We start from the raw sequence: 13,376 nt of genomic DNA on the forward strand, positions 1-13,376 counted from the left end.
AATATTTAGGCAAGTCAGCTGGGTCTCCTTGATCAGCATTGTAGTAAACCTCCCGGTACTGAGGTTTGAGCCTGAAAATACAGCAGCTCAAGGTAGAGACACCCACAAAGGATGATGACATGATGAACCAATGTTGAAGTTAATCTAGGCAAAGATTGAATCAAATAAAAATCAGGAATTGTACAAAAATTAGGGGAATTTTATTCACGTAAAAACAAAAACAGGCACAGCACCGGTCTGAGCAAACTCACACACAAAATATTGACAATAATAACAGACCATATACAATGTAAAGTCACAATATCAAGGACAATAGTGATAGTGATGATACTCGACCAAGGCAAAAATGTTACGGCACAGGACAATTTGGTGGTAAGAGTTGTTACTGTGTTACAACAACAAAACACACAGACAAGGGCTGAAGAACTACCAATTTGCAGGAAAAGTTAATCACCCCAGTCCTTTTACCAGCCGCTAAGGGGCTTGAATGAATGAATATGTGTTGAATTCTGAAGTGCATTCACTTACTGGCATTGAGCTAGGTTTAACTCAGTGTTTCCCCTCTCAATGACTCAAACTACACTCAGTGGCCAGTTTTAGGTACACACCCCCCCTTTCACAAAAATGGTTCGCTCCTACAGACAGTGAGTCACGTGGCCGTGGCTTGCTATAAAAAGCAGGCAGACAGGCATCGAGGCATTCAGTTACCAGTCGATTGAACGTTAGAATGTGAAAAACGAGTGACCTATGCAACTTTGAGCGTAGTATGGTGGTTGGTGCCAGGCGAGCCGGTTCCAGTATCTCAGAAACGGTCGGCCTAATGGGCTTTTCACTCATGACAGTGTCTCGGGTTTACGGAGAATGGCGCGACAAACAAAAAACATCCAGTTAGCGGCCGTCCTGTGGGTGAAAACAGCTGGTTAATGTGAGAGGTCGGAGGAGAATAGCAAGAATCGTGCAAGCGAACAGTAGGCCCACAAATGGGCAGATAACAGCGGGAAACGGCATTCAGAATGCACAACTCATCTATCCTTGCCAAGGAAGAGCTACTGCAGCAGACCACACCGGAGTCCACTTCTATCAGTTATAAACAAGCGGTTCCAGTGGGCACGTGATCTCCAACACTGAACAATTGAGGAGTGGAAAAACATTGCCTGGTCTGACAAAACCCGGTTCCTGTTCATTCATACTGATGGCAGAGTCAGGATTTGGCGTAAGCAGCATGAGTCCATTCCCCCATCCAGGCTGGTGGTGGTGGTGTCATGGTGTGGGTAAAGTTTTACTGGCGCATGTTAGGTCCCTTGACACCAATTGAGCAACGTTTCCACGCCCACAAAGAATTCAGTCTGTTCTGGAAGCAAAGGGGGTCCGACTCGGTACTAGATGGATGTACCTAATAAAAACTGGCCACTGTGTGTATATTGAAGCTATGTTATGTCCTTTTTCATGTGTGTGCATAAAAAGCAAAAGCAGTTGGCAAACAGTGATTGTAGTGATGGCATGGAGTGAGTAGCCCTGTGCTACTAGTGCACCAATATAGAATGAAGGATTTAAATCAGTTTCTCTCAGCCATCTCTGGTCCTAGAAGCTTCAATAGGGCTCAACAGGCTCTATACACGGAGTATTCCAAACATTAAGAACACCCTCCTAATATTTAGTTGTGCCCACTCAGTGTATATTTTCAATCTGCACAATGCTTTTCAATATAAACACATCTCTTTAAAACAGACATGTCATGGGTTTTTATTTTTGAACATGGCACAATAGACACTGTGGGTTAAAAAATATACACGTGTATGGGCTTCCAAAAACAAACTACTCAAAATACTGAATACATAGGCCTATTCATTTACAAAACTAACGAGAGACCATCCAGGACCATGGCTGTGCATCACTGATATGGATTCCTATATTTAGCTGGGTAGTGTACATTAGTGCACACCGTCGCAAAATGTTTTGCATCGGAAAACCAGATTTTATGTTTTGTATAGGACAAGATCAGCTGGTCCCTCCGGTTTGCTTTCTTCTTGTGACTACTGAATCTGGCCCATGTAATACAGTGATGCTGAAGTTGCATGTTCATGATCGCAATGTTGACTATTGTCTCACAATGCTACAGCCCAAAGGGGGCCAGAGTTGCATCGTCTGGGTTCCAATGGGATTGACTAGAGCCAATTATCCATCAATGGCTCTGGGATTGACTATCATTACTGGTTAGATAAAGCACATCCGGTCTACAACACTGCAACCAGAATGGAATGCACTAGAAATGAGATCCCAGTTGAATTGGGTATAGAGAACACCTACTGTACACTATTTTAATATGGCTAAGTATGCCAATGCCAAGTTTCTAGTAGCTAATTATGCAGTTGCAGTATAGAAAATATCAGCCTCGTCTTTTGCTACAATGCACAGCAATATTGTCTTGATTGTCCAAGCTAGTAAGAAATGGTTTTAGTCAGTCAGTCAGTCAGTCAGTGAATAAATATTCTATTTCCTTCAGTCAGTCGATAGGTTGCAATAATCACTTTGCTGATAATGTAGTCTGCCGGTCATTTGTAAATATGTTGCATGGTCATGGCACAGGGTTACTTTGTCCAGTCCACTACACTTTTAGCCAGCAGATAACCTCTTGCTGAGGTAACTAAATCAAAGCTGCCGTTTCGTCTTGGGAGTGGGAGTGTTAGAGACACCTAGATGTTAGTCACAGTCCTAGACAGTGAGTGACAGTCTCTTGTCACCGGAGTGGTATCCATAGTAGTCAGTCTGAGAGGGTCTCCCCCATAGAAATAGATAGTTCTCTATGGTCTCCACACTCAGAGGGGGATCAGTTCAGTTCTCAGCAGTGAGGGAATGTCATTTAAGGTCAGGGTTGACAATGTAAGGACATACAAACATTCACAATAACTCTCATAAACATCAACATGTAAAACACACACACCTTTCACACTTCCGTGCCACCGACACCCACCTCTTTGTCTTTCCCAAGCTAGTTACAGTGATAAACAGTCCCTACACCTCCCCTCTCTCCCTCCTTCTCACTTTCTTCCCCCTCAAACTGCTGCATTGTATAAAAACAAGTCCCCACGTCATTCTTCCTTTATCAGTTCCTCCCTGTCTCCTCCCCTCAGGACTTGAGTCCCATGCGGGCCATCAGCTGTTCGTAGACGGTCCAGGCCATGGCTGCCATCAGAGTCCTCCTCAGAGAGCGTGGCACAGCCCCACGGAAGAAACCCCTCAGACCATGCTCCTGAAGGAGAGAGAAGAGGAGATTTCAATCACTGTTCAGTTGGTAAATACAGTAGTGCGTGCAAGAGATGTTCAGTCGCTTTTGGAGGAACATTTACGTTCAATAAGAAGTGCTTCAAATCCATAGCTATGTCTCAAGGATTAAAATACCCTCAGAATGGGAAAAATTGGAAAACCAAGAATGGGACCTTACACACAGGAAATGAATCATGTACTGTATATTTTCATTAAGATTCAGTCCTCACCATGTAGATGTAGCGAATGGCATCCTTGGTTGTCCAGTGGGAGGGGCTGACCTGGATGTGAGTCTTGACCACGTCAGCTGGCTGGGTGACCACAGAGGCTAGGACTCCAGCCATCACCCCACAGCCAAAGTTCCCCAACGGGGCATAGGGCGACGAGCTCACCTCTGAGGGAAGAGACCGCACAGAGAATGTCAGACCAACCCGGGCACTAATAGAAAATACATGTCATTATTCTGGATTACTTGGAATTCAGTGCAAGCAATACCCCACATGGCGTTTAAAAGCTTTTTACACAAACAGACACCAATGTAAAGAAATCTTGCTGAAGTAACACTTGACTATTCAGTGTGTCAGTGTGACATTTTGTGGTCTCTCCCTCTCCCCCTCCTCTCACGACTGTATCCTCAGGGCTGACGAGTGTGTTTCTCTTACCTGGTGGCAGGGACCTCTTGGCCTGGCTGTAGAACATGACGTAGATGCCAGAGAAGGGGGCGTCTCGGAGCAGTGTGGCCGTCAGCCCGGAGAACAGAGCCCTGGGCCCCTCCGTCTCACACACGCTCTTCAGAGCTCCCAGGACGCTCACGTAGTTGTACCGTCCGCTCTGCGCAACACACACAGTAATACACCCCATTATACACTACAACCACAGTAGATAACGTAGTTGTACCGTCCACTCTGGAATACCTACAGGTTACCACGAGGGTTGGGGTCGGTTCCATTTCAATTGACTGAATTGAAATGAACCCCAATGCTGAATACAGCGGAGGCTGCTGAGGGGAGGACGGCTCATAATAATGACCGGAAATGGAGTCAATGGAATGGTATCAAACACATGGTTTTCATCGGTTTCATACCATCCCAGTCACTCCATTCCGGCCATTATTATGAGCCGTCCTCCCCTCAGCAGCCTCCGCTGACTGAATACTAACTCAACACACAACAACTAGCAACATTTAAACACTAAACCAGATAGATATCCACCACCTCTGGAAACCAACGGAGCCCCATTAATAAACAGATGACACGTAGTCATACAGATGAAGAAACGAGCAGGCGACATAGTTCCAGTAAACACAGACACATCCTCTAAGCACAGCTCGATGCTCAGTCCTTATAAAACCAACACGACAGCATTTGTTCAAATGCAGATAGAAGCGTTTAGTTCCCAAGGCAATCAGCTCTACCGTCAGATAACCTCTCTCTCTCTCTCTGCTTTCTCTCCTGTCTTTTCCCTTCACCCCCCCCCCCCCCTCTTTCTCTCTGCGGTAGCAGGCTGCTAATTCTACCATCATCCTCCCTCTAATTATACCTTCCATCTCCAGCCCACAGACGCCAGAAATATCCCAGCCTATCTGCTAGCGCTTGTTCTATGCTATTACTGAACCAACAACTCCTCCCCTTCCTCCTTTGTTTACTTCCTGACTTCATTCTTCCTTTCCTCTTTCACACACATTCTGAACCATTCTTCATCGTAATTCATACATCCTTCCACCCCTTTTCCCCCCCATCCATTCATGCCCTAATCCATCCTAAACATACATGGCTGTAGCAACCCTCACCCCATACTTGCTCCTCTCCCTCCATCCCCTCCTCTCCATCCTACACCACTCCCTCAATGTCTTTTTCCATCCTCATATAGCTGTAACAACCTCTCTCACACTCAACCGTGCCTTAATCCCAGCTCCTTTCCCTCTCCAGCTTTTATTGTAGTCCATCCCCATTCACAACACCGAGAAGAAGCTCTCACCTCGAAGCGTGTCTTTATGACGGTGACAGGCAGCATGCAGACACCAGCCACGGCCCTGGCCCCGGCCCCCAGCAGCACAGCCTCCCCAGCGTTAGGGGCCCGGCCCTCCTGGAAGTAGTGCTGCTTCAGTGAGTAGAAGGTAGAGAAGTAGATCCCTACGCCTGGGATACAGCGCACAAACGACTGGGGGGAGAGAGAGAGAATGAGTGTGAGGAGAGTGTGTTAGGAGAGCGAGAGAGAGGTCAATATTTAGATTGTTTCTACCTTCAAGAAGAATTCAGCTACAATGGCGAAGTGGATAAAAATTTCAGAATTCAGATATGACATCCACTGATTTTTTTTAAACAACGGAGAACGACATGGATCGAAAGGCAATAAATCAGTACAATCAACTTTTTGGTGTTTTCAAATTGCCGCTGTCTTGGAGCGAGAATTGGAATCATGTGCACTGTGCTAATGAGGACACAATAAAAGAGTCAAGGAGAGCAATGTACAATTCGGTGAAATGCGCAAACGAGGCATTTGTGATAAGTACATAGGGCCGCCATCTTTAGGGCCGCCACCTCTGCTATTGTTCACACAAAAGAAAACAGTTGTAAAAAAAAGTCCTGTGGTTTTTGGAGAGCGACGTGTGATCTGCTAAGAAAGCCTGGTTCCTAGAAGAAAGATTCACTAAACCAAAGTGATACACTAAGCCAGACTTCGTACACAGACTGTGTTAAAACAGGGAAAGTAAACCACAAGGCGAACAGGGAAACCACACTGCTTCGATTAGATTCTCACCGGTGACACTCCCTTCCACAGGCCCAGGAAAGTCTCTGTCCGAATGACCTGGACAAGCACTGTCATCATCCCCACCTTAGGAGCTCTGAGACAGGAGATAAATACATGGTTAAACACACAACATTAAAAGAGTGGATACTTGAAAATAAGCAAAAGTCTACAAAGACAGGTTCACCTGTAGATTTGTTCCCAATACGTCTTCAGGGGTCAATTCTAGTGAGGAGTTGTTAGCATGGAAGTGTGTTCAATTAGCATATATGGGCCAAATGAGGGGATTCAAACTGTCTGAAAGCTACTGAAGAGGGATTCTACACTGCAGTGTGTGTGTGTCTGTATCAGTGTTTATGCAATATACATGTATGTGTGTGTGTCTCTGGCTCTTTCTGTGTACGTGTGTCCTACAGACTAGAGCTGGGATGATAAACCCAAAATTACCGACACCAACACTTCCAACTCATACCGAAGCAATTTTGCTAATGTCGGTCATTTTCGGGGATTACACAGTGTTCCTGTGTGCATTAAACAATAGCCTACGGAGCGGCACAGCATATATGAAAGCAAAAAGGCATAGAGAAAAGCGTCACGCTGCCGGAGCTCAACACTTTCATCTATGCCGTTTCATTCGAGCCAATCAGAGCCGTGTTCTATCCCAAGCTCCCAACACCTGTTATTGGCAGTTCTCCCAAGTGATGTTGCGAATGGCCTCGTTCATTGGTGATGTTGTGAGTAGCCTTGTTCAAATGAACGGAGACAAACAAACTGCCGTCCCAGAAATCCAAAAACAATCGCTACCAAAGATGGATGCTGTGTTGATTGTTTGTGCCCATTTCGGTTTCCAACCTAGTGACATTGAGCAGAGTGAGGCGATGTGCTTGAACTGTCACACAACTATAGCAACCACTCGAGGTAACACCAACAACTGTTTCCACCATTTGAAACACAGGCAGGTAGAGCATAACGAATGCATGGCGAAGAAGAATTAGACAGAGGCCAACAAGTGTCATGACTAGGGCTGTTATGAAATGTTGCCAGCAGGTGATTGTCATGCAAATAACTGCCTGGCTAATGGTAGTTGACTGTTAATTAACATAAAGGTGTTTAGCATTTCTGGCTACCACGCATAGCCTTCAAGCCACTGATGCAGACCCTAGGAACATCTACATTTTAAAAAGTCCAATAAATTCATTTAATATTGCTTTCAGCCTTACAATAAATCCATTATTTATTTTAGGCAGGTCTAAAGAAACATTATGATGTGAAGACAAAGTAGCCAGTTTAAGAAGAACAGAGTGACTTAAAAGGGACAATGGAGCGCAGAGTACCGGCCATTAGCAGAAGTTAGCAAGTTTGGTAAGCTAGCAGCGGCATCAGAGTGCAGTTTTGGAGCCTAGTTACCGTGACTCAACGGTCACGTGGAATTTGACTGTGGTTATGACTGCCGGTGTGGCGGTAATATGGTCACTAACAGCTCTAGTCATGACATGAGCAGTGCCCAGGGACAACACAATAAGGAATCGTTTGCACACACAACTTACTATGCAACACACACTAACCGATGGAATGAAATGACAGATAAAGAAGATGGTTCACAATCTGGACAAGAAATACAAAATGTACGAGAAATGTCATGCCAAAATAGCATTGGAGCTGAAACCGGTCGGTGCAGAGCACTATTTGGCAACAACAACTGATATGTGACCCAGTAGGATGGTGAAGCCCTACATGTCATCGCCACTGCACTACATCGAAGCTGCGCAGCAGGTGCCTGTAGACTGCCTACTTTGCAGTCTAAAAGTCCATTGTGTTTGGAGCAAATAACATGCTGCAATTACCAAACACCAATAGACTAATGGAGTTCTAAATACATTTACATATAAAATCAGTCTCATGTCTTTATAAGAAATAAATGCATAACTAAATAAATGTTTAAAATATACAGGTCTCTTTCTGTAGCAGCGTTACGTCATCTTTTAAACGCTGGATCACCTGGTAACCAAATAACTTAATAATAATGTATTACGGCCATTTCTTTGACACAGTGTACATAGGGTGGAAATGGAGAGTAACTGTGCACCTCCCCAAATAGTAAATAAAAAAATCGCCACCCCCCCAAAAAAGGGTCAATTCATTGGCGATATGGATTGTTGTCTGTATTGCTGAGCTCCACTACATACCCAGGCTTCATGATGTTCTGCAGGGTCTGCAGGCGCGTCTTGACCAGGTCCAGAGGCTGGAAGAGCAGCGTGGAGCAGGTGCCGCTCAGGGAGCCACACATGAAGGCCTTGAGAGCTGGATGCGCCTGGGGGGGGGGGCATGGAGAGAGAGCGAGATGGGAGAGAGAAGAGGGTGAAAAAAAAAAGGGGGACAAGGGATAAGCACACTTCCACACGCCGTTTTGTGTGTGACTGATGCTACATGCACGTGCATGCAGGAAGGCAATACGGCTTACACCGCAAATTCTGTTCGAAAACACAAACGATGCCCTAAAAGGCTTTGTACAGAAACATGTTCATGATGTATGCACAAGTACACACAGATACAACAAATTGCAACGACAGCCACAGAACACAGGCGAGCGCCCACACAACCAGTGGTGATGGAGATGCGTGCAGACAGTCGACACACAAACAGAGGAGCTGTCATGGCGAATCACATGGAGACTCAGCGTTATCATTATTCACATGTCTGACAGACAAATACAGAGGGGGGGTGTACACAGACAAATGCTAAATATAGCTAGAGACGGTGGGATAAATGGGACACACACTGATAAATGCCAACACACACACACACGTACGTACATACACCATTGCACTGTACACTCCCCTTATCCATCTGGATAAAAGGAATGCATATGTGAGGATGCTGTTCATGGACTACAACTCATCCTTCAATACTATAGTGTCCTATAAGCTCATTACAAAGCTCACATCCCTGGGTCTGAACTCCTCCCTATGCAACTGGTGGTGAAGGTAGGCAACATTACGTGCTCGACACAGATTCTCAACACGGGGGCCCCACAAGGGTGCGTCCTCAGTCCCCTCCTGTATACCCACAACTGCATGGCCTCACACAGTTCCAACTCCATCAAGTTCGCTGACGACGCGACAGTTGTAGGTCTGATTACCAACAACAACGACATGGACTACGGGGAGGAGGTAGGCACTAACGGCGTGGTGCCAGGTAAGCAACCTCTCCCTCAACGTCAGCAAAACAAAGGACCTGATTGTGGACTTCAGGAGGAACCAGGCTGGTCACATCCTCATCAACTGGGCCACCGTGGAGACGGTCAATAACTTTAAATTCCTCGGTGTACAAATCACACGGTCACCGTGGTGAAGGCGGCACAACTTCAGGATTATGAAGAAATTTGGCCTCTCCCAGAGGGCCCTCAGTGTTCTACAGGAGCACCATCGAGAGCATACCGTCGGACTGCATCACAACCTGGTAAGGCAACTCCACCGCCTCTGATCGTAATGCACTTCAGAGGGTGATACGTGCAGCCAAACGCACCACTGGGTGCACACAGTCTGCCCTCCAGGACATCTACAACACCAGGTGTTGCAGGAAGGCCAAGAAGATCATCAGGGACCCGAGCCACGGCCTGTTCTCCCCGCTTCCATCACTCTGACGTGGGCAATACAGGAGCATCATGGTAAAAACTGGAAGACTGGCCAATAGGTTCTACCTCCAGACCATCAGGCTGCTGAATAGCCACCACTAGTCATCTACCTACTACCCCCTCCCCCCTGCTGCTCCCCCTATGGACAGCCCCCCCCCACAGCTGTCTTTTACTCTGCCCCCACCCCAATGACATTCATCACTGTTGCAGTTAATATGTATATTCTTACTATTATTTCTATTGTTTAATTTAACTTGGTCCCCACCCCCCCTCAATGGTCATTTATTCTGCCTGCTACTCTCCCTATGTTCACCCCCACCCCCCAACAGTCTTTATTCTGCCTCAATGAACATGTATTCATTCATCGCTGCTACAGTTATGTATATAGTGCTTTTTCTATTGTTGTTTTTTATGACCATTTCATTGTTTTATTTCACTTAGTCCTGCAACAGATGTTCACTGTACCATCCAACTACACCTGCAACCCTGTACATGTGAATTTTAAACACTCAATCTGAAAAACACAGGGACACACAAACATATATACATACGCACACTCACAGATGGCACACACAAAGACAGATGCTGACAGGCGTATGAGGCCGAATCTCAAATACTGTAATCATGGTGATTAACAATTATTTTAAAAAGCATGTAGACACAAATGCACAGCAGCATAGCATAGCATGAAAACGCATCCACACTGACACTTGACAGTAACACACAAACACCACTGGCTATCCTCCCTACCTTTCCCAAGATGCTTGAGGGTTTGCCTCCTTGAGAATCCTGTTTCTGTTGCATGTCTCCCTCTTTCACCTCTCTCTCTCTGTGCTGCTGCTACAAACAGCATATTACAAAATAAGTCATCTCCATCTCTCGCTTCCCTCTCTCTCTCTCAATCTAACACACAATGGTTTGCTGCTGCTGCTACCTCTTCTCACCCCAGCTTCATCCACATGCTTCTATTGGTCTCTCTCGCTGATTCGCACATACACACACATATACACAATAGAATTCGCGCCGCTCTCTCTCCTCCCCTCTAAATCGCTCTCTGACAAATTTTGTCTCTATGAAATGCGATGTATGAGTCATGCAGTGGCTGTGTCGTTGTGTGTATCTGTATTTCTGTGTGTGTGTGTGACACTAAATATGGGTCACTGAGAATTGGATGGTGGTGGGAGTCTGTTTATGCAAATGAATGTGTGACTTTCAGCCCGTGTGTACGACACTGTCTTCCCCAGGCCTGGATGACATAACCAATGTAAAATTAGTGTAGTAGAATATTACAATGTTTGCACAGAAAATACAACTTTCTCAGTCTATGGCAGCCTCCTTTACCCTGACGTCACAGGCTTAGGCTTCCAACCGATTATTCTCAACATTACAAAAAAACATGTCCTATTTTTCTAAAGAATGCAATGGCAACAGACAACAATGACCAATGAGGGGCTGCCTGTAGAACATAAAAGGGTGTTGGGCCTCACCTCCATGCACTTTGGTAGATTTCAACTCCTTACTTCTGGAGAATATTGTCAAATCCTGCCCATGACCCCAGGTATTCAGACCAAATCTTTGCAGAAAACAAATTTTCTTGGAAAACAGTGCAGATGCAAATTTCGCTAACAGAATAACAGTTGGTGCCATCATTCTGTTACCACCAAACGCTGCATCTGCAATGTTCAAGTAAATGTGTTCGAGTAAAATGTTCGGTGGAAATTGTTAAAAGTAGTCCTTGTGTACTGAGATGTATGGTTTGTTTAACTTTGCAATCGTTGGTTTTTATTTGACATTAATTTTAAAGTTGCAATATGTAACTTTTTGGGTGAAAACCAAATTCACAGACATTAATTTATAGATCGGTCATTCATTGAAAGCAAGCCTAAGAAGTAGATAGTCTAAGTAGATATGCTCTATGTGCCTTATTTCTATGCTTCCTGTTCCTAAATTTCGTTCTTGCATTTTTGTGTCGTTTTTATACACAAACATCAGATAAAATATATTTTTGGTTATGGAAAAAACATTTCACTGCGGTATATATGGGTATAACAACAACAAACGATTCCCTACACGTTTGTCATATAAACTGAAATTAGGCGAACTATTACATTTTTAGCAACCAGGAAATGGCGGGACGTTTTCTGCATAGTGCGCCTTTAAAGTGAATATTCTGAGACTCGGTATCACTGTCAGTCAGGTTAGCTCGCGTGTATAGAACCAAAGACAATGCCCGTGGACTACACAGTGTTCATGTATACATGTGTAGCTAACGTTACTAACTTACCAGTGCCAACTCCATCGTTGATGCTGATGCAGTGGATGAATCCTGAAGGAGCGATTCGAGCGCCTCCTTCCCTTCTCTTGCCGTCTTGTCGCTGTTTGTTTACAGCCCCAACTACAGTGAGAGGGTGAATAGCTATACCAATTACATACGCATATCAACATAATGATGTAACGTTTTGCAAAGACTCGCTACAGCCATTCAACTATAAAAAGGGCTACACCAGGTCCAACTGAATACAGAAGTTAGCTAACCCTACCGCTTTAGCTATTGAAAAGGGGGTCAAATGTCATGCACACGGCACATAACATACCTTACCTGGCTTTTGACGTTCGCTAGGGACCGATGACTTGGTTCATTTCAAAGACAGTCATTTTGCCGGTGACAGGCTACAATAAACACGTCAGTAACCACACCAGATAGCGAACTGTTAGCTGAACAAAAAGCGAGCTAACTTGTAAGCGCGAACATTTTGAGTAAAATCCTATAATGGTGTTCAGGTTAAAGAAATAGTCCCGTTCACTCGTTAGGTAGCTAGCAAACTGTCTCACCAAAATGAAGGACGCTTGCTAGCTGTGCTGACTTTGCTAATGTAATGCTAGCAAAAGTAGTTGGGTGGCTTTGTACTAAAACGTTTGACTGCTCACATATACCAAAGTGTAGCGATCTACTATCTAGTCAGGTGGAATTCACTAGATTTAACACGTAGACCACTATGCAGTTGTTGCCATGCACCTTGTTTCTTGTCGGCGTCGGGAAATGTCAAACCTGAACCGTCAGTGAGACATGCGCAACTTCCCCCACGTCGCGCCAAGCCCCTCCTCTCTACCCGGTACCAGTCGGGGCCAACTGGTTGTGAACCGGTTTAATCTCGCTTTCCACTGCAAAATGTACAGTTGGAGGGAAGCGAAGGCAATATTTCTAGTTCTACTCCTTGAACCATCTGGTGGTGTACTTGAGGACTGCATGTGTGTAAATACAGTAACTAATTTGTATCACTCCTTTGTATAAACCTCCTGTGTTCCGGTCGAATTGTACAGCTTTACACGTTCTCTGAAAAATGTAGTTCATTTAATCTTACTGTCATAAGGTTCCATGACTTTCCACAGAGGTCATCTGAAGACAATACATGATTCATTACATTTTGGGTGTTTTAACTTTTGTACAGCTGTGGTGTTCCTGGTCATTAGAAATTAATGGGTGAGACTACAATGTGTATAAAATTGAGTTCAGGCACATACCCATTCATCAGAGGGACACACTTCCTCTCCCAGACCCCCACATGCATGTGTTTGAGCACATATACCTCAAGTCCCCTTCTTGCCTTCCATGGCAACCCCCACAGGAACTTTTCCCCAATATTCAATTTCCTCCATGGGAACCACACCTGTTTGCATTCTCATAATCACAACACTGTTTCAATAATATATAGAACTTCTCTTGCAGCTC

The 13,376-nt window shown here is 44.9% G+C and overlaps 1 protein-coding gene across 3 annotated transcripts; it reads right to left on the reverse strand.

Annotated features, from left to right (window-relative positions):
- Positions 1–178: 178 nt before the first annotated feature.
- Positions 179–12,726, reverse strand: LOC135524061 (mitochondrial glycine transporter B-like). Of its 3 annotated transcripts, none has more exons than XM_064951216.1 (9): positions 12,246–12,726; positions 11,931–12,041; positions 10,397–10,486; positions 8,199–8,323; positions 6,025–6,109; positions 5,242–5,424; positions 3,927–4,095; positions 3,495–3,658; positions 179–3,250 (listed from the first exon to the last, which is right to left on the reverse strand). In XM_064951216.1, exons 2-9 carry the CDS (start codon positions 11,943–11,945, stop codon positions 3,128–3,130), a joined length of 954 nt encoding a protein of 317 aa, XP_064807288.1. In that variant the 5' UTR covers positions 11,946–12,041; positions 12,246–12,726; the 3' UTR covers positions 179–3,127. The 3 variants fall into 3 exon arrangements, with proteins under 3 accessions (XP_064807288.1, XP_064807298.1, XP_064807308.1); XM_064951226.1 differs by having other exon boundaries at positions 12,241–12,726; XM_064951236.1 differs by lacking the exon at positions 10,397–10,486.
- Between the last annotated feature and the right edge of the window lie 650 nt (positions 12,727–13,376).

Source organism: Oncorhynchus masou, chromosome 4, assembly GCF_036934945.1.
Source record: "Oncorhynchus masou masou isolate Uvic2021 chromosome 4, UVic_Omas_1.1, whole genome shotgun sequence".
NCBI classification, from domain to species: domain Eukaryota; kingdom Metazoa; phylum Chordata; class Actinopteri; order Salmoniformes; family Salmonidae; genus Oncorhynchus; species Oncorhynchus masou.